This window comes from Pipistrellus hanaki, assembly GCF_964339955.1.
Source record: "Pipistrellus hanaki genome assembly, chromosome: 9".
NCBI classification, from domain to species: Eukaryota; Metazoa; Chordata; class Mammalia; order Chiroptera; family Vespertilionidae; genus Pipistrellus; species Pipistrellus hanaki.
In genome coordinates, this window is record NC_140511.1 from 41109401 (window position 1) to 41132503 (window position 23103).

General features: G+C 35.5%; 1 protein-coding gene across 4 annotated transcripts in view; it reads right to left on the reverse strand.

Annotated features, from left to right (window-relative positions):
* Nucleotides 1-23103, reverse strand: part of UVRAG (UV radiation resistance associated) — a 262695-nt gene that overhangs the window by 161745 nt on the left and 77847 nt on the right. For all 4 annotated transcript variants that reach the window (XM_084893381.1, XM_084893380.1, XM_084893382.1 and 1 more), the window contains one exon: nucleotides 2957-3062. In XM_084893381.1, the coding sequence (XP_084749507.1) occupies nucleotides 2957-3062 (106 nt within the window). The remainder of the gene's footprint in view (nucleotides 1-2956; nucleotides 3063-23103) is intronic.

Consider the following 23103-nt stretch of genomic DNA (forward strand, 5'->3'; position numbering starts at 1 on the left):
TAACAACAACAAAAAAATAAATAATTTCAATAATCCTACAAGTATTAAAGAACTGAATTCCTAGTTCAAAATCCATGAAGTAAACTCCAGACCCATATGGCTCCATTGTTAAATTCTATCAAACATTTAATAATTATTCCAATTCTATACATATTCTTCCAGAAAACAGAAGAGGGAATCCTTCCCAATTACTTGGTGTGACCAAGATTATCCTGACAACAAAAGCAGACAAAAAGATTACAAGAAAACAAAACCACAGACCAATATTCTTCATGAATATACTACAATAGATGCAAAAATCCTTTAAAATTTTTTAGCAAATTAAATTTAGTCATACATAGAAAAACAATAATTCATCATTAACAAAGGGGCTTTCCCCAGGAATGTGAACTTGAATTAACATTCAAAAATCAAAGACAAAACAACAGATACAGGAAAGGCATATGACAAAATCTAAAACATTTAAGCAAAAATTCCAGATGACAACTGCAGAAATTTCATGAGAAACATAATTAAATGCCAAAAAATTATGTTGGATATTGATATAATGTGAGAAGATGACAAATCTTTGAAAGTCATCAAATATAAATCCAATTTCTTTTTTTTATCTTCTTTTTTTAAAATATATTTTATTGACTTTTTACAGAGAGGAAGGGAGAGAGATAGTTAGAAACATCGATGAGAGAGAAACATCAACCAGCTGCCTCTTGCACACCCCCTACTGGGGATGTGCCTGCAACCAATGTACATGCCCTTGACAGGAATCTAACCTGTGATCTTTCAGTCCGCAGACCGACGCTCTACCACTGAGCCAAACTGGTTTCGGCTAAACCCAATTTCTTATAACAGGGTTGATCTTGGAAATAATCTGATTCTTTTCAGCTGCATATACGTCTTCTGACTATTTTTACTTATGCTAAAATTAAAATTAATTTCTGTACATTGAAAATGCTTAGAATGGAGTATCATTGGGCCAATATGGAAAGAGAACGAGAAAAAAGAGATAATAGTAAAAGTGTCTAATTTGCTACAGGCAAAGCTTAAAGTAGATCATGAACAAGTACATGGAATTATTCCCTGCATGGAGACAAGTACTAGTAAACCAAAATTTCTGTCTTTACTTGTCAAATGATATGGGAAAGTTGCTTCCTTTCTTCAGGCCTCATTTTTCCTGTCCTTTTATAAGAGATTACACTAGATTCATTCTTAAACTCAACAAATACTTACTGAGTAGCTACTGTGTATCAAACACTTTCCTAGGCATTGGGGAATACTGGGAGTGGAGGAGAAGACAAAACTCTCTCCCTTCACAGAGTTTATAGTCGAGCAAAATACATATATAAGATATATGTTTAAGGATAATAAATACTATGGAGACAAAGCAAGGAAGACAGAATGTACTGAGAGGAGTGTGGTTTTAAGTGGGGCTATTAAGGGGACTAGATGATTTCTAGGTTCACTTCCAGTTCAGAAAAATCCAATGATTTCCTTCCAGGTTGATTAGGCAGTGTAAAAACACACTGTGAACCTCTGAACCTGACCTCTTTAACTCATATATTCTATCACCTTGCTCTGTATGTCACCACTTATATTTAGAAAAATAGGATTAAACATACATTTTCCTTACTGAGACAAAGCATATGCAGTTATTTAATAAAATAAGTAATTTCCCAGTCTTGACTTAGAAGAGGAAAAATAAGAAAAATAAAACCTATCAATTTCTCCCCAAAGGTTCTAAAAATGTGGCATTTTGTACAATATAGAAAGGATTAAAATTAGCTGTTTTTCCTCCTCCTCCAATATACTTGTGGCCTGGAATCTGGTCCTTTATTGAATAAGAGGTGGTTTAACAGCCCCTCCAAAATAAAAGATTTTCCATAAGCAAGAAAAGTCATATAAATAATAAGTGAAGTATTATTACTGTAGTTATTGCAGCTACCATGTTTTGTATGTGCCAGGTACAGCACTAGACATTTTATATATTAGGCTGAACTACATGAAACTGTCATTTATAGATCAAAATCAGAAAATGTGTATAGTTTAAATATGTTTTCATCCATTAATTTCAGATTCCATGAGAGAGAAGTCTGTGTAAGTTAACTGCATTGCTGCATTACTATGGCTCATCTATTAAATTATTATCTTGGACAAAACTTCAAGGAAACATGAAATTTCTGTTTGGGTATGATATAAGGCCTTCTGCCAAGTTGATAGTGTGCAAACAAATAACTTACAAAATTTTAGTTAGGGCTTCATTTAGGATTTAAATGTTTTTTTAAGTATCATAATTCAAAGCACAAATTTCATCGAAAGCTCTCCATAGCCATGTGGCTTCATTTTGAAAAAACCTCAGTGTATTAGTTATAACCACTATTCCACTTACATAGACACAATCTTCACTCCAAAAGTATTATTTTTGTTCTCCACTACAAAGACCAATAATCATACTAACATCTTAAATCTGTCTATTTGGAATGGATTTTCTATTTTTTTGGAAAAGCCTCATTAAAAGAATCTTTCCCAAAAGAGAACACTGTCTACAAACCAGCTTATTAAATTCAATCCAAATAATTTTAAATTCATCTTTTAAAGCAGGTCTAAAGTTTTTATTTTCTTCTGGCAGCTATTTTTCCATCACTGTACAGTTCATGTCTAGAGTTCACATTCATAAGACATTAATAAAATGGCTTTTAATATCTTCTAAGTATCTCTATGTAATCTAAAGTTTCATCTAGCAGAAAAAGGCAGGCACTTTGTATGTTACATTATTAGCAGATGTGAAAGTTTATTTCCAACATTTAAATGCCAATAGAAGTCTCAGTGAACCATTAAGGAAAAAAAGAAAGAAAAACTACCTAAAGTTTTTTGGGGAGAAAGGAAATTACTATAAGAAGAATATGATGATTATATGTAGAAATCAAGATATTAAACGGGTAAATATATTTTTAAAACCTACCAGGTCATTGCTTGTAGATGTGAGTCTTAATTTTTCTTCAATTTCTTTTCCAATTTTCTGAACAGTTACCTGAGTCTGTTTAATTGCACACTGGGCTCTATGAAGCCTAGAAATAAAAGTTGTAGAAAATTTTAAGTGAGTTAACTATAAACTCTCAACACTGAACCACAGATATACAGTAAATGGAATAAAATGGGGACAATTCTTCCAGGATAGTCAGAATTAATAATAAACCCAAACTGATTGTTTCACAATTTTCTAGCATATTTATAATGAAATACAATATGCTTTAAAATCAACCTTTCCATCCCTGCCTGACTGCCTTTGTTATGTTGAGAACTAAAATGAAGAACTCACAAGAGCATGGAAGAGACGTTGGAAAATTATCTGGCCAAATCTACCATTTTACAGATGTAGAACTGAGGCCCAAGAAAAGTGAAGTGGATTGCTGGTTACCAGGAGAAAATCCATAAAAAAAATTAATGACCTCAATTAAAGAAGACTGATTTAAAGTAGCAGCCACATTGAAACAAGCAACATTAAGAAATACCGAGCTATTTTCTTTTTTGGTTTAATTACAGGTTTGGGTTTTTCTTGGTCTCTGTCTTCTAATAGAGAGAGAGAGAGAGAGAGAGAGAGAGAGAGAGAGAGAGGAAGTGTGTGTGTGTGTTTCTTACACATTTGCATATTAAAAATGGTCAAATTATCTTCATTTGCTAAATCAGATAACATGATTTTCATGTTGAAAATCATTAGAAATCTACAAAACAACTTCTAGAACTAAAAGTCAGAGGATACAAAGCTATAGTTATATTTCTACATATGGGTCAGTAGTTTTGCAATCACAATCACAATCCCAAAAGGCTCTGGGTGTTTTTTTGGGATGAAAATAAAGAAGCTGATAGCCCAGCTGGCAAGGCTCAGTGACTGAGGTCAACCTATAAACCAGCAGGTCCCAGTCTGATTCCAGATCAGGGAACATGCCCTGTTTTCAGGCTCAATCCTCAATGGGGGCATGCATAAGGCAGCCAATCAACGATTTTCTCTCATCATTGGTGTTTCTATCTCTCTCCCTCTCCCTTCATCTCTGAAATCAATAAAAATATATTTTATAAAAAGAAGCTGACAGAATAATTTACACAGAAAAACAAAGAATCTAGAAAAGATAAAACAAACTTGAAACCTGCCAGACTTCAAGGCTTTCTTTTTTATAAAGCTACTAGAGGCCTGGTGCACGAAATTCGTGCACTGAGGGGGGGGGGGGTCCCTCAACCCAGCCCCCTCTCACAGTCTGGGAGGCCTCAGGGGTTGTCCTACTGATGACTTAGGGGACCAGGGAGTGGGCCTAATAAGCCACAGTCTGGCCTCCCTCTGCAGGAGGTGACTGGAGGGCTGATCTGGACAGCATGGGCAGCAAGCAGCCAGCCCCACCCTCAACTGCACCATGGCCACTATGGGCCTCCCTCTGCGGGAGGCAACCCCAGCAGGCCAATCTGGGGACGGTGCTGGGCGGCCCTGCCCTGAATCATCCTCTGGCTGCTGCTGTCACCCCTACGGGAGGCGATCAGGTGGGCGATCAGGGGATGGCGCCAGCCCCCATTGTCCTGCAACCACTGATTGCTGCCCCACCCCCATCCCATCACCATTCCCTCCCTCTGCCCACTGGCATGCACCATGGCTGGCCTCAAGACAACTAACTGCCAGCCCCACCCCCATTGACCGGTTGTTCTGCCATTCAATCGATTTGCATATTATACTTTTATTATATAGGATAATCAAAACAATATGGTACTGGCATAAATATTTTTTAAAAATCAATGGAACGGAGTAAAAAGTATACAAATAAACCTACACATATATGGCCAATTGATTTTAAACAGAGGAACCCATACAAATGAATGGAGAAAGTAAAGTTTTTTAAATAAATGGTGCTGGAACACCAGATAAACATAGGGAAAAATGAATTTCATTCTCTACCTCACAATACTCACAAATAATTAATTCAAGAAGATCGCAGTAAATATAAAAGTTAAAATTATAAAACTTCTAGAAGAATACATAGGAAAATCTCTTACAACTTTGGGGTAGGCAAATATTTCTTAGAAAAGACACAAAAAGCGCTAACCATAAAAATTTTAATGTATAAACTAGACTTTACCAAAATAAAATTAAAAATCTAAAGGTGACATTAAGAAAATGTAAAATTAGTCTACAGACTGGGAGAAAATATTTATGAAACATCAATTTGACAGAAAGCTGTGTCTGTCTGAAGTAATTAAATAACTCTTACACACCAGTAACAACAAAAACAATTAAAAATGGGCAAAAACCCCCACAAAGTTCTTTATAGAAGAAGATAAAAGAATGGCCAATAAGCATAGGAAAAGGTGCTCAACATCTTCGTCATCATGGAAATACAAATTAAAATCATAATGAAATATCATTTCACAGCTGTTAGGATAGTTAAAATTAAAAGGACAACATCTAATGGGAGCAAAGATATGGAGCAACTGGAACTTGTATGCAGTTCTATCATTTGAAAAACCATTCATTATAAAATTAAACATACTTCTAACTATGACCCAGAATTTCTACTCTTCAGTATTTACTCAAGAAATATAAAAACATGCCCACAGAAGGTTTATATAAGTCTGTTCATAGAAAACAACCCTAATGTCCATCAAACAGGAGAATTATTCACACACATACAATGAAATTCTATTCAACAATAAAAGAACACACCACTGATACAACATAAATGAATATCAAAAACATTATGTTGAGTGAAAAAAGCCAGGTGAGGAAAATATTCTGTATCTTGACTGAGGTACATGTGTATACAAGGAATTTAAACTTAAGATCTACTCTATCACTGGATGTAAATTTTGCCTCAGTTTTTAAAAAAGTGATCAATAATCCTAACCTAAGTATTATCCTATATATGATATTAATTTTATTAGGGATTTGATGGCACCAATACCTCTGCCAACATCATCATCATCATCATTATTATTATTCCATGAACTAAAAATATTTATGGCATATTCTGCACTTTTGAAAGTTGCCTGTCAGTTATTAAGGATTTCTTAGGTTATCTTAAAGGGGAGAACTCTTATTATAGCTAGTTTGCTCATGAGATGAGTTTTTCTGCAGTGTCCTCAGAGCTCCTAAGGAATCTAACAGAAGCCGTCCTATTGCCTCTTGCTGTGGGTGCATGTGTACACTCTTGATAGAAATACCAGGTGTACCAGTTAATAATGAGGATTTTGTTCAATAGATGGAGTTACGTATATGTTGATATATACGCGATTTGATATCTATGCTATTTTGTTGTATTGACAGCAAGCTTCAAAACTTCATATGTCAAATTTGCTGAAAGTGTTAACATAGATATTTTTATGCTTAAAAATGTCAAATTTTGTGCCAAAAAGAGAGCATTTGCGGGAAGTTTTAATTCATTATTTTATTTTGAAGAAAAAGTTATTGTATATTTCAGGAAGCTTATGGTGAACATGTTCCATCTAAAGACACTTGTGAACGCTGGTTTAAATGCTTTAGAAATGATGATTTCGATGTGAAAGACAAAGAACGTCCAGGTCAACCAGAAAAGTTTGAAGACCAACAATTGCAAGTATATTGGATGAAAATGTGTGTCAAACACAAAAACAACTTGCAGAAAGATTAAATATTGCTCAGCAAACAATTTCTGATCATTTACAAGCGATGGGAAATATTTTAAAGATAGAAAAATCAGTGCTACATCAACTGAACAAAAGACAAATGGAAAACCAAAAAGTCATCAGTAAAATGTTGCTTCAATGGCATGAAACAAAGTCCTTTTTGCATCGAATTGTGACTGGCGATGAAAAGTGGATTTATTTCACCCTAACCGGTTTGGCTCAGTGGATAGAGTGTCGGCCTATGAACTCAAGGGTCCCAGGTTCGATTCTGGTCAAGGACATGTATCTTGGTTGCGGGCACATCCCCAGCAGGGTGTGTGCAGGAGGCAGCTGATTGATGTTTCTCTCTCATCGATGTTTCTAACTCTCTCTCCCTCTCCCTTCCTCTCTTTAAAAAAATCAATAAAATATATAGATATTTTAAAAGTGAATTTATTTTGAGAATCCCAAATGCACAAAATCATGGGTTGATCCAGGTCAACCATCAACATCGACTGCAAGGCCAAATCGCTTTGGAAAGAAGACAATGCTCTGCGTTTGGTGGGATCACGAAGGTGTGGTGTATTATGAGCTTCTAAAACAAGGTGAAACCATTAATACTGATTGCTGCCAACAACAAATAATCAATTTGAACCACGCTTTGATCGTGAAACGACCAGAATGTGCCCGAAGACATGGCAAAGTAATTTTGCTTCATGATAACGTACCATCACATACTTCAAAACCAGTTAAAGACACGGTAAAAGATCTTGCCTGGGAAGTATTAACCCACCTGCCGTATTCATCAGATCTTGCTCCTTTATATTACCACCTGTTCCATGCATGGTACATGCTTTCTAGAGCAGCACTTCAAAACGTATGAAGTGGAAAATTAGGTCTCTGAATGGCTTACCTCAAAACAAGAAAAGTTCTATTGGGACGATATCCACAAGTTCCCTGAAAGATGGGGGAAATGTGTAACTATAGCTATGGGCATTACCTTGAATAAAGCGCTTTTGATGATTCTCTTGAAATTATGTGTTTTCTTTGATTACAAGATCCGCATTATTAACCAGTACACCTGGTAGCCTCTTACAAAGGTGTCTCTGAAGAAATTTTTAAGCAAGGAAATGCTCAATGTGATGAGGTCCCAGCAAACTTCAGCTTCTTTTCTTAATATTCCTTACCTTGCACAATACAATACAGCAATGCCTAGGTACTGACAGTTCTCCAAACACATCATGCCATTTCTTGCTTCTGTATCTTTGAGTGAGCTGTTCTAGCTCCTTACATGTACCATGTCAGACATCCCTGTCTTTTAACAGATAAGTACACTCCTGTATATTAAGAGACAGCTCAAGCATAACCTCTTATTCAAAGGCCTTCCCAGACTATTCCAGACAAGTAGAGGCACTCCTTCTGGAGTTCTATGTATCATGTACAGAATACCACTAACAAAGACTATGGAACCACATTTAACAGCAATTATTTATTTCCTTGTCTATTTCCTTATTAGATCTTTCTGATAGGGGAAAACATCTCTTTTCATGTACATTCCCAGTACTTAGCATAGACTATGGCACAAAAGAGGCATTCAAAATGCCCTGAACATCAACTAATGCCTGAATGTAAAAGCACAGTCCCAAGATTTAATTATTTTTAGTGATCAGTGGGGACTGAAAGATTAACATGATAGTTTTCTATATTTATAATTCAAAAATAACATATTAAAATCAAAGATCACACAAATTAAAGACCACTCATTCATGTAGGGAAACAAACTATTTTAATCAAAAATAGTAGCATAGTTCTAATAAAAAATGGGCACGATCAACCTAGAACAGAAATCAACAAAACAGCCTGTTACTTTAAAAGAGGGAAAATGCTGCCTAAAACTCACTGGTACTATGCAAACAACCTTGTCAAATGGTAAAGACTTTAAAAATAAAAATGATTCATGACCATAATTAATGTATGACTTCAACTATTTGGCTCTCACTGCCCCAGACGCTTTCTGATCTTACCTTAGGGGCTTAAAACACACAGACAGAGTCACATTTCCTCCAATCTTCAGTGTTATCCAAACAGACTTTCAGAGCCCCTGCTACATCAAGACAGAGCTAATAACGCCCCCCTTTCAAACCCAACAGGAGAATAAAAGTTTGAAGCGCTCAGGCTCTTAAGTGTAACATGGGACATCCTGACTCCCCTGGGCTGAGGAGGTGAAAACTGACAAGAGAAGAAACAACTGCTTTACCTCCAAACCATCCAGCCAGTGTCAGAGGAATGTTTCTTAATTATACAAACTAGGAAATGACACTGTAAAGAAAGAAATCTATGTCATCCAGTCATCTGGGTGACTGGTCAATATCAATACTAACACTCCCAAACTGAAATAAAACTCATCTTCACTGGTGTGGGGAGGAGGGATCAAGCCGCTATTTGATAGGCATTCTGATCATAGCAAACTAGAGGCCCCGTGCATAAAATTTGCGCATGGGTAGGTCACTAGGCCTGACCAGAGATCAGGGCTGATCGGGGCCTACTGGCTGCCAGCTGGGGCCTTCCTTCCCTGGCTGTGGCTGCTAACCAGGGCCTCCCTTCCTTAGCAGTCAAATGCTGGCTGGGGCCTTGCATTGTTCCACACCACCCTCTGGTGGTCAGCGCACATCTTAGTGAGTGATAGAACTCCCGAACTCCAGAGGGACACTTTGCATATTAGCCTTTTAGATAGATAGATAGATAGATAGATAGATAGATAGATAGATGCATGCCTATAACTTAATATAATTTGAGATAACAGTAAAATTAAAACTGGGCTATATGTACTTTAGCTTTTCAGTTAGATATTGCTATTAATATAAAGATACATTGAATAAAATGTATTATACCAAATAAAATGTATTATATCAATGTTTATTACTTTAATAAACATTGAGACAATATCAATGAGATATTAACAACAATCTTAGTAAAGAAGTTACAATTGTTGTCTACTTAGTATTGATTATAACATATCTGAAATGCTACATTCAATTTTAAGATGAAGAGTAACAACCGCTATAATGAGAGTGAAGTATAATTTCCTATGGATTACAGAAAGAGATAAAAAGGAAGAAGAAAATAGAAAAATACAGGATCCTAGAGACCATATCATTAATGGCTTTATATTCCATATGAAGAAGCCTAGATTTTTATTCTGAAGGTATTCAGTAACCATTAAAAAGTTTGAAACTGGGATTAGAGAAAGATAAATACCATTTGATCTCACTTATGTGTGGAATCTAATGAACAAAATAAACTGATGAATAAAATAGAACCAGAGTCATGGATCCATGGTACAGACTGATAAATGTCAGAGGGGATATGGAGGCATGGGGGTGAACAGGATGAAAGAAAGTGAAGAGAATAGCCAAAGAACATAAATACATATTCCATGGACACGCCAGAGGGAGGGAAGGAAAGGGTCTGGGTTGAGGGGGGAAAGAGGAGGGAAATGGAGGACATCTATACTAATAAAAGGGTAATATGCTAATTAGACTGGACATCTTCCAGAGTCATTTCAGACAAAGCCATGGTGGCAGGGGCCAAGGCAGAGGCAGTTAGAAGGCGATCAGGCCAGCAGTAGAGGGCAGTTAGGAGACAATAAGGACAGCAGGGAAGCAGTTAGGGGCATCAGGCCAGCAGGAAGAGGTGGTTAGGGGCAATCAAGCAGGCAGGCAGGCGAGCGGTTTGGAGCCAGCGGTCCTGAATTGCGAGAGGGATGTCAGACTGCCAACACTCAGACATCCCCCGAGGGATCCTGGATTGGAGAGGGTTCAGGCCAGGCTGAGGGTCACCACCCCCATGCACAAATTTTGTGCACTGGGCCTCTAGTCTATAATAATGCCAACAAAAATAAGTAAAAAGTTTCAAGCTGGGAAATATTTAATTACATTTGCACTTTATTTTTTAAAATCTTTATTGTTGAAAGTATTACATATGTCCCTTTCCCTTTTTCTTTCTGTAATAAAGTGAATGGGACACTGGGAAACAAGACTATAAACAGAAAGGCTAGTATGAGGTTATTGCAACAGTTTTAGCAAAAATTAGGCATTTTCCTATATTAAACTAGTAACAGGAGGAATGGTGAGATGTGAAAAATGGAGAGAACAAGAGATAAAGACTGATGCCTAAAAATAAACTACTGGCATCAAAAATGCAAGAGGAGATATTACTATACATCTTATTTAAAGGGGATTAAGGGCAAATTATGAACAATAGGCCGATAAATTCAACAACTTAGATGAAGTAGTCAAATTGCTAAAAGCAAAAAATCCGAATAACTATTATCAATTAAAGAAACTACATTTGCAGTTAAAAACCTTTTCACATAGAAAACTGTAAGTTCCAATGGCTTCACTGATAAAACACTAGTCTTTACAAAATTATTTCAAAGAAGAGGGAATGCTTTTAATTGGTTTATGGGCCAGCATAGCCTTGATACCAAAATACGACAACAACATGACAAGAAAATAGACAAACTAGAGGCCCAGTGTACAGATTCATGCACTAGTGGGGTCCCTCAGCCTGGCCTGCAGCCTCTCGCAATCTGTGACCTCTCGGGGGATGTAGCAGGCAGCTGAAAAGGAGCCCAAGCCTGGGCCAGGTGCCATATCACTCCTGCTAATCCTGGCCCCGCTGCACCTGCCACAGCCACAGCTCAGTAAGCTCTCTGAGTGGCGCTCCTGCTGTGGGAGTGCACTGACCACTAGGGGGCAGCTCCTGCATTAAGCGTCTGCCCCTCTGATGGTCAGTGCACATCATAGTGACCAGTTGACCAGTTGCTTAGGCTTTTATACATATAGATATGACACATAAACATAAATTCATGAGAGAATGAAGGAGAAAAAAATCATCTAATTATTTCAAAAGATGCTCCAAAAAGGACATTAATAAAATTGTTAAAATCAAAAGAGAGCTCCCTTAATCTGATAAAGAGATTACATAAAGAAATTTACAGCTATTGTTATATTTAGGATAAAAAATAAGAAAAAATGTCTACTTTTACCATTTTATTCAACACTGTATTCAAGGTCCAAACCATTGTAACAAGGCCATAAAAATGAACTTACAAACACAGGAAAGGAAGAAATAAAAATGTCTATTCATGGATACTATGATGGAGTACACAGAAAAAAAAATCTACACTCTAACTAAAAACTAAATTTAGCAAGATTCCAAATTAAAATAGAAAAATTGGCATTTTTATATATATCAACAAATAACTAGAAATAATTCTAGTGAAAGACCTATACACTAAAAACTATAAAACATTGCTGAAAGAAATGTAAAAAATACTGATAGATTGGGAGAATCAACATTGTTTGTTAAGAAGACAAGTTTCTATCAGGGTAATCACTTTGTAAGTTGTATAAATGTCTAATTACTATGTTGTACAACTAAAACTAATATAATATTGTATGTCAACTGTAATTTTAAAAACTTTATTAATTTTAAAAAGAAAAAAAGCCATTGGTCTCCCTTAAATTTATCTACATAATCAATGCAATCTCAATAAAAAACCTAGCAGTCTTTTCTTTATAATTGACTAGCTGATTCTAAAATTGATATGAAAATATAAAAGTCCCAGAATAGCCAAGAACATGTTGAAGAACAAAATTGGAGGGATAAGTCATAAAGGTTTTATTTTATGACTTATCATAATGCTAGTTTGTAAAGCAGTGGCAGCTGCATAAGGCTAAACAGATGATGAAATCGAATTCAGATTATAGATTATAGATACAGACCTATTCATATACAGAGTAGTGCAAAAGTAGGTTTATATGGAAAATAAAACAATAATTAATAAATAATAATGCAAGAAGAACCTATGTGTTCCATGTACTCACAACTGTAAACCTGCTTTTTTTCCACTCTGCATATCAATTTACTTTTGACTAGGAAAAGAAAATCCATGTCAACAATGATACCGAAGAAACTGAATAGATTGATAATGACATTAAGCAATTACAAATATTCATCTTTACTATCATCTAGCATATTTTGCTCCCAAAGCTTTCATTGCACAGCTTGTCAAATACCTTATGATAGTTATTGTCTGTATCTACAATTCTAATTATCTCTTCAAAATGAAGACTTTAGTCTAAGGTAACTTGTTCTTGGGAAGGGCTCACTAAAGGGGACAAGACTTAAGTTTCAGTTTGAAGAAAGGGTAGGTAGGACTCTGATAATGTATGTTAAGAGAACAGCCATTTAGAGCATTGGGAATCACTTTTCAAAGTCATTAAAGAAAAAGAATGCATTGCATGTTCAGAACAAGAAGTAGATGGACTGCTAAATAAAGCATAGAGCGCATGAGAGCAATGTCATGAGAGGCAGTCTGAGAAGGTTGATCATAGTCAAATTGCTGTTTGTTTTTTTTTAAATGCCTGAGAAATCTTTTTAATCTCCAAAGCACCTACAGCAGTCTTGGATACATGGGAATCAAATACTTGTTGATGGGTTTATTAAATATGATAGTTTCCCAAAAGACCAGAAATCTACCCTAAGCCGCTTCTACATTCCTCTGTCTAGACCATGAATATAGTTGAGAAGAAAACACAGTCTCATGGTAATAGAATCAAAGAAAACAGAATACTACTTATAAAGTTAACACTCCTTCGAAATTAACATACTCTCATGGAAAAGTAAATGGTAACTTTGTGGGTGGGAAAGTTCTATTGAGAAGACAGTATGTTGTATAAAAGCATGTGATAATGAGGGTGTCAGGTCTAACAAGATGCACCCTCAAAACTAACAAACAACACAGATGAAGCAATAGTTACAGAATAATCAACTCTTCAGATTCCCAATTTACATCTCATAACTCATTTCATGCAAGAAGAACCACATTTGGCATCAGAGTAGGCCAAATCCTTTCCAGACTTTTTCATAATACCATCCATGTGCTAAAATGAAAGTTTAATTTAAAATATATTCATGCTATAATAAACCTACTTGAAGAAGTACATTACATACATAAGTACATCAGAATTAGAAACAAGAAAGGGAACAAACTACAATATGGACAAGATTTTAAAAAGTAAAAGAAATGTTATATTCAATCTTATGCCAATAAACTAAAAAATCCAGGAATAGAAAATGATTTTCTAAAAAAAAACTATAAATTATCAAGTTTTCTCACAAGAGACTGAAACCTGAATAGATCAATAACTATACAGTACAAAAATCCATTGCATTCATTTAAACTAATAATGAAATTTCAGAAAAAGTTTTTAAAATTCCTTTTGCAATTACAATTAAAAAAAATAAGAAATCAAAAAGAAATGTAAAGATATTCTGTATTAATGGTTTGGAAGAATCAACATAGTAAAATGACGATATTACTCAAAGCAATACAAAGACAACTGAATCCCCCACAAAATTCCAATGGCATCTAAAAAAAAGAGAAATATAAGAACAAAAATCATCAGATTTGTATGGAAACACACACACAAAAAAAACAACAACAACAAAACAAAAAAACCCTGAATAACAAACAAACAAACAAGAAAAATACCAATCCTGAATAATCAAAGGAATCCTGAGGAAGAAAAACAAAGCTGGAGGTATCACAGTCCTGACTTCAAATTATACTACAAAGCAACAAAATCAAAACAGCATGGTATTGACAGAAAAACAGACATACAGTCCATGGCAGAAATGAGAGGCCAGAAATAAACCCATATTTTTATAGACATATAATTTTTAACAAAGGAGTTAAAAATATATGAGAAAAGGCTCTTCAATAAATGGTTTGGGAAAAATTGGAAAGCCACCTGCAAAAGAATGAAACTAGACTGTTATTTGTCACCATGCACAAAAATTAACACAAAATGAATCAAAGACCTAACTATAAGATCTGAAATAATGAAATACATAGGAGAAAATATAGATACCTCCCATAAGGGATTAATATCCAAAATATGTAAAGAACTCATACAATTCAACAACAAAAGGAAACAATCTAATTAAAAAATGGGCAGAGTGCCGAAACCGGTTTGGCTCAGTGGATAGAGCGTCAGCTTGAGGACTGAAAGGTCCCGGGTTCGATTCTGGTCAAGGGCATGTACCTTGGTTGTGGGCACATCCCCAGTAGGGGATGTGCAAGAGGCAGCTGATTGATGATCCTCTCTCATCGATGTTTCTAACTCTCTATCCCTCTCTCTTTCTCTCTGTAAAAAATCAATAAAGTATATATATTTTTTTAAATGGGCAGAGGATCTCACCAGACACTTACCCCCAAAAGACATCCAAATGGCCTACAGATATATGAAAAAATGCTCAACTTCACTAGCTTTAGGAAAATGCAAATCGAAACCACAATGAGATACCACCTCACACCTATTATAATTACTAGGTGTACTGATTAACAATGCGGATTTTTTTCAATAGATGGAGTTACACATATGTTAATATGCATGCTATTTTGTTGTATTGCAAAACAAGCTTCAAAACTTCATATGTCAAATTTGCTGAAGGTGTTAACATCACAGATATTTTTATGCTTAATAATGTCAAATTTTGTGCCAAAAAAAAAGAGCAATTGTGGGAAGTTTTAATTCAATACTTTATTTTTAAGAAAAGTGCTGCTGAATACTTCGGGAAGCTTAGAGGGAACATGCTCCGTCTCAAAATACTTGTGAACGCTGCTTTAAACACTTTAAAAGTGATGATTTCTACGTGAAAGACAAAGAATGTCCAGGTCAACCGAAAAAAAGTTTGAAGACCAACAATTACAAGCATTATTGGATGAAGATGTGTATCAAACTCAAAAACAACTTGCAGAAAGATGAAACGCTACTCAGCAAACAATTTCTGATCATTTACAAGCAATAGGAAAGATTTTAAAGGAAGGAAAATGAGTGCCACATCAACTGAATGAAAGACAGATGGAAAACCAAAAAGTCATCAGTAAAATATTGCTTCAATGGCACAAAAGTAAGTCCTTTTTGCACCAAATTGTGACTGGCGATGAAAAGTGGGTTTATTTTGAGAATTGGAAATGCACAAAATCATGGGTTGATCCATCAACATTGACTGCAAGGCCAAATCTTTTCGAAAAGAAGACAATTCTTTGCATTTGGGTGGATCAAGAAGGTGTGGTGTATTATGAGCTTCTAAAATCAAGTGAAACATTAATACTGATCGCTACTGACAACAAATAATCAATTTGAGACATGCTTTGATGGTGAAACAACCATAATGTGCCAGAAGACATGGCAAAGTAATTTTGCACTCAGAGGAAGGAAGGGGTCCCGCAGCCCGGCCTGCACCCTCTCACAGTCTGGGAGCACTCGGGGGATGTCCAACTGCCACACAGGCGGGAGAGGCTCAGGGCTCCTGCTTGGGTAGTGCTCCCCTGTTGGAGCGTACTGACCATCAGGGAGCAGCTCCTGCACTGAGCATCTGCCCCCTACTGGTTAGTGGACGTCATACTGATCAGTTGGTCCACTGGTCAATTTGCATATTAACCTTTTTATTATATAGGATGGCTATTATCAACAAGTAATAACAAGTGTTGGAGAAGATGTGGACTAAAAGAAACCCTCATATACTGTTGGTGAGAATGTAAATTAGTAAACGACTATAGAAAACAGTCTGAGGTTCCTCAAAAAATTAAAAATAGAGTTACCCTCTTCTGAGTATCTATCCAAAAAATTTGAAACCATTTATTTTTAAAGATGTACTGCTACTAAAGGCTCGGTGCATGAAATTCATACACTGGAGGGGTGGGAGGGTCCCTCAGCTCAGCCTGCGTCCTCTCACAGTCCACGGCCCCTCGCTCCTTATCGCCCACCTGCTCGCTGCTCCTTACTGCTAGGCTCGCTGCTCCTTAGCACTGCTGCGGAGGCAGGAGAGGCCCCCGCCACTGCCACTGCACTCGCCAGCTGTGAGCCCAGCTTCTGGCTGAGCGGTGCTCTATCTCTATCTCTCTTTCCCCCTTCCTCTCTCTCTAAAATCAATAACAATATATCCTCGAGTAAGCTCATTTTTAAAAAGATAAATAAATACTGCCATTGCAACAACATTAATAGATCTTAAGACTAGAATGTAAGTGAAATAAGTCAGACAAAAAAATCAAGAACCATATGACTTCACTCATATGTGGGATATAAAACTGAAAGCAACAAATGAACAAAGATAAAGAAAAGACTCAGAAGAAACAACAGTATGGTGGTTACCAGACGGAAAGGGGGTTGAAGGAGAAAAGGGTAAAGGAGGTCGAACTTGTGGTGAAAGAGGGAGACTTGACTTTGGGTGGTGAATATGCAATGCAATATACAGATGACGTATTATAGGATTATATACTTGAAACTCATAAAATTTTATTAAGCAATGTTGCCACAATAAATTTAATAAAAATTTTTAAAAGAAGGCAATTTCATAAATATAAAGAAGTCAATTTGTCAAGAGGACAATCTGTCAATGTGCCAATAGGTCCTAAATTTTTATGAAACTATTAATAGCTTGAAAATATATGAAACAGCCCTAGCCAGTTTGGCTCAGTTAATAGAGTGTCGGCCTGCAGAATAAAGGATGCCAGGTTTGATTCTAGTCAAGGGCACATGTCTGGGTTGCAGGCTCAATCCCTAGTATGGGGTGTGCAGGAAGCAGCCAATCAATGATTCTCTCTCATCGTTGATGTTTCCATCACTTTCTCCCTCTCCCTTCCTCTCTGAAATCAAATTTATATCTATATATCTATATCTATATCTATCTATCTATTTGAAACAAAATATGATACAACTGTAAGGTGAAAAGACAAATCCACAATTATAAGAGATTTTAACACCCTCTCTTAATAAGTAACCAAAGAAAGCAGACATAAGTAAGCAGAAAAGAAGCAGACATAAGTAGAAAATAAGTAAGAATAAAGAACACCTGAATAACAAATTTGACCTGATTAACATTTATAGAACACTCTACTCAACAACAGCAGAATATTATTTTCAAGTGCACATAAAATGTGTAACATTAAAAAACATATTCTGAACCACAACACGTTCTCAATAAATGTAAAAGGATTCAAGCCATGCAATGTTAACTCTCTCATCACAATGGAATTTAATTAGAAATCGATTTTTTAAATCTGGAAAACACATAAATATGTGGAAACCAAATAACAAAGTAACAAAAATATCAAAATGAAAGTTATGAAGCATTCTGAAATGGATAAAAATGCAAACACATCAAGATGTATGAATTGTAGCTAACATAGAAAGAAATTATAGCATAAAACCACTTATTAGAAAATGAAAAGTATCAAATCTATGATCACAGCTTTCACTGTAAAAAAAAAAAAAACTAGACTAAGAAGAACTAATTAAACTCAAAGTTGGCAGGAGAAATAAAATAATAAATATCAGAGGTGAGATCAGTGAAATAGAAAACAAAAGCAATAGAAAATCAATAATACCAAAAGCTATATCTTTGAGATCAATAATATTGGTAAAACTTGAATTAGACTAACCAGGAAAAGAAGACCAAAATTACTCATAGCAAGAATATAAGTAACAACTCTACAGATTCTACAAACATTTTACCACATAGAAAAAGTGAACAAATTCCTTGAAAGAGACAAACTACCAAAAGCTTACAAAGTAAGAAATAGATAAGATAACCCAAATATTCCTATATCTAAGAAATTTAATTTTAGTGAAAATCTTCCTACAAAGAAAATTTCAGGCCCGGCTGGCTTCACTGTAAATTCTACAAAACATGTAAAGAAAAAAGAATACCAATTCAACACAATCTCTTCCATAAAACTGAAGCAGGAATATCTCTCAATTCATTGTTTTGGTTTCTAACAGAGGAATCAACTCTTGATGGACATTTGAATAGGTCGTTTTTTATTAATAGAAATAAAGATCTTATAAACATTTGTACCATATAAATCTTTATTTGAACATATGCTTTCATTTCTTTTAGATAAATACCTAGGAGTAGAATGGCTGGGTCATACAATAAGTATAGTATTTTGGAATACAAATACAATGAAATACAATGTAACAAAAAGAAATAAACTGCAATTGACCCTTGAACAACATGGGTCTGAACCGCATGGTTCCGCTTAAAGACAGTATTTTGTTGTACATAACATGGACGAATCTCAAAATAATTATCTGGAGATATAGAAGGCAGACAAAAAGGAAGACATGATGCTACTTAGAAAATTCAAACTGATCTATGGTGAAAAAAGCATATTAGTGGTTGCCTAGAGGTGGAGAGAGAATAAGTGAGAAGGAAGCATTCATTACCAAGGAAACTTTTAGATACATTGAATATATTCACTGTCTCAATTATGGTGACAGGTTCATGGATGTGTGTATAGCAAAACTTATCAAACTGTACAACTTAACTAGGTGAAGGTTATAAAGTCAATTATATGTTAATAGAATTGTTGTCGTTTTTTTAATCCTTAGCAGAACTCAAGACTCTTCATCTCCTTTAATTCTTACAGATACACCGCTAGCCCTACAGACACAGAAATCATGTCTTTCCCTAAAAACTACAGTAGAAAATTCACCAAATATTTATTAGACACCCTCAAAAATTCTATTAATTCTTTCAACCTACATACTCAGAACCTAAGTACAGAACAGTGCTGAGCTAGATGCTAAGAACAATACAAAGATGAATTAGATCTGATATTTTAAATGTCTTTTAAAAGATTTAAGTAAATGTTTACTGACAAAAGGAAGCAATGGCCTGTCTCATTTTCTGGCCCCTCTTTTTTTTTTTTTTAAATAAATATTTTATTGATTTTTATAGAGAAGAATAGAGAGGGATAGAGAGTTAGAAACATCGATGAGAGAAAAATCATTGATCAGCTGCCTCCTGCACACCCCCCACTGGGGATGTGCCTGCAACCAAAGTACATACCCTTGACCGAAATCGAACCTGGGACCCTTCAGTCTGCAGGCTGACGCTCTCTTCACTGAGCCAAACCGGTTTCAGCCTTCTGGCCCCTCTTTTATAGACATGCACATACACACAAGCATATACACATCTCTACAAAACTGATCTATATTTTAAATATACCGGGATGGTAGGAAACTTCAGCATTACTATGTGCATTAGGAACATGTGAGGTGAGCATTTTACCATTTATTTAGATTGTGAGCTATGTGGCTTACAGTAGCATGTCTTTAACCATTATATAGTGTGTCATCCATGTACATCTGCTAGTACCTGTGCCCAGTTCCCTGAAAATCACATTAATATTCCTATGAAAATAACAACATTTGGGATAGTTAAGATGAAAAAACTAGATAAAAATAAAACAGGATTTTTTATCATTATTACCTCACGTTTAACATCATCTCTATCCAAGTAGGCTGTTTTACCACCACACCTACCTCCTGTGTAGACTATACAATGAAAATAATCTGCTTTAAAGAGAAAAGCCACAACAAATGTGAGACTTCCATGTATTATGAGGGACAGCAGGGAAAGGGGGTAGTGTATGAATCTGAGCAAGGTCACAGGGGGTCCAAATGTAGGAGGTAGGAGAGAGGAGGAGGAGACTCATTGCAGGGTGTAGACTCTCAATGGGGTAAGGATGCTACTCCCATGATAGTGGTGGGATGGCAGCAGCAATAGGAAATTAATTACCGTATTTTTCGGACCATAAGACGCACTTTTCCCCCCCCAGAAGTGGGGGGGAAAAGTCCCTGCGTCTTATGGTCCAAATATAGCCTCCACACATACTGTAAAAAAAAAGTTTTTTTACTTGCCCGGCTCTGTGTGGTCTCTGTGTGCTTGCCCGGCTCTAAAATGGTTCTAAATACTGCTGTTTACTTTACAGGGTTGATTACATGTGTTTATGACTGTGATGTTGGGTTTTAATGCACATAAAATATTTTAGGACACTATTTGTTTCAGAATCTTTTTTTCTTCATTTCCCTTCTCTAAAAACTGGTGTGTCTTATGGTCCGGTGCGTCTTATGGTCCGAAAAATACGGTACATAGAGGTAATTAACCTAAAAAGTAAATATATTGAAGAGAACGGGAAGCCAGAGATCTCGCTTTTGGAGAAGGGAGTCACAAAAATAAATAAATAAATAAATAAATAAATAAATAAATAAATAAATAAATAAATAATAAAATGAACCTGTGGCACTGAATTGAAATTAAAGCTATCTCTGTGAACTCCTAGCTTTGACATAGGTAGGTAGGTAGGTAGGTAGGTAGGTAGGTAGACAGACAGACGGATGATATACACAGATGAGTATATATGTGCATATATTTCCTAGCTCTCTCCACTGAGGGCCTGGGAGCAGTGACACCCCAGTTGCAATAAACACACAAAAACCCATATCTCAGTTTCTGAAATACTGTTCTTCACTACAAGAAATCAAAGCTCCTTAGAGGAATGACTAATTCTAATGTAAGGACAATGGAATATATGGAACATGTTGTTTCAGAAAGTAACAGTATCACAAATCAAGACTCTCCCACAAGGCAAGAAGTCCAGCCTCTTACTCTCTGGAAATAAAGGTCAATGCAGTGATGTTAGCGGAGTGTTTAAACCATGTATCCATGACAGAAACAAAGGGGAGGGGGCTGACCTTTCCCCAACTGACATATTTCACAATGAGGTCAACAGCTGTCTCACAGTAAAAACTATTGGGACTGGGTTTTAATTAACTTAACAAAGCATTTCCATCAGTATTACAAATACACTATACAGAATAATTATACAATTAGACTGACTTCAGAGAAGACCTCTCATGCAAAATAGCTTTCCAGGTCACTTTATCATATTATTATTGTTTTTCATTGTCAAAAATAATTTTTTAATTATTTTGGATAGGAATATATCCTCAAGCATTACTGTTCGCTTCTCTGGTGTTTGATTGTATGTATGATGACAATAATAACATTTTCTTAAAGATTGAGGAACATTACAAACATCAGCAAGATTATAGCATATAATCTTCCTCCTAAAACTTTTTTTGTCTTTCCTCTTTCTAGAAGACTTTCACATAACATTTCTCAGGGTTTTTAATGTTCCTACCAGTAGCATCACTAAGATACAGCATTTAATCTACTACGGTATGTACTTATAAAGTCAATCATCATAATTCATAAAATGGCAAACAAAATAATAGTAAACAGTTTCTGAATAAGGCCTATGAATTTTTCTAATGCATATAATGTAGAATGTTGTAGGCATGTGATATTTTTGTAGCTTAGTAGGCTTATGTTAACATTTAATTATTATTTGGCTGGTATAAATTGATACTACCAAATAAATACAGCACTACTTTACAATTATACTACTTTGCTATGTGACCAATCACACTTGGACAGTATATAGCAAAATTATATATAATAATGCTATATACTATAATATATTATGTAAATTAATGATACTTGGCTCTACAGTAGTATGCAGGGTGTTTCTTTATGGCTCAATTTTTTAAGTTATCCTGTAAACAAAGCACAGGAAAGTCCATTATAATAACATAGTAATTGTTAATTTAAAAACAAACAAACCTTGATAATGTAAGAATAAGATAACTAACAAAAATATAGAGGTGGAAGAAGAGAAAGAAGGTGGCAGGTACCATAAATCTACTACATTCCTCTTTTTTCATTGTCCAAAGCCAAGAATCACTATCAAAAGTTTATTTATCAAATAACAGAAACAAAGTATATTATTTCAAGATTGGGCAGGTTTGGGAAGGGTAGAACAGGAACTTTTACTTTTGATTTTAGAGTTGGTTTAAAAAAATAGTATGCAGGTTTCATTTAAAATTCTTTTAAAAGCACGGAGGAAGGGTTGAATAAAGAAAAAGAATGAAGTTATTTCCTCCATGAAGTTTCCCATGACCATACTGGGGCCTCTCTTCTCTGTGGTCCCAGAGCAGGAATCATGGGACCCCAGCAAAGCATTTATTACAAGGTACTAATGTATTTCTGTGCTTAGTTGTCTAACTAACCCATAGATTAAAACCTCCTTGAAACCAGGCAAGGAGGCTCTAATTGGTTGGAGAGTCATCCCATACACCAAATGGTTGCATGTTTGATTCCCGATCAGGGCACATATCTAGGTTGCAGGCTCAATCCCTGGTTAGGGTAGATACAGGAGGCAACCAGTCAATGCTTTTCTCTCACATCAATGTTTCTGTACCCCAACCTCCACCCCACTTCCCTTCTCTCTAAAATCAATAAAAACATACTCTTGGGTGAGGATTTAAAATAAAATAAAATAAAATAAAATAAAATAAAATAAAATAAAATAAAATAAAATATCCTTGAAGGCTGGGGTCATATCCCACTTATTTGTATCCCCAGTATAATATAGTAACTAGAAGAGGAATAAGCAGCTGTTGAACGGATGAGCAATATATGATCACAGTGAGTAAAACTGACTAATAACAACTTTTCATTTGGAAAACAGCAACAAAAGAAGGAAAACAAACCACATAAATGAAC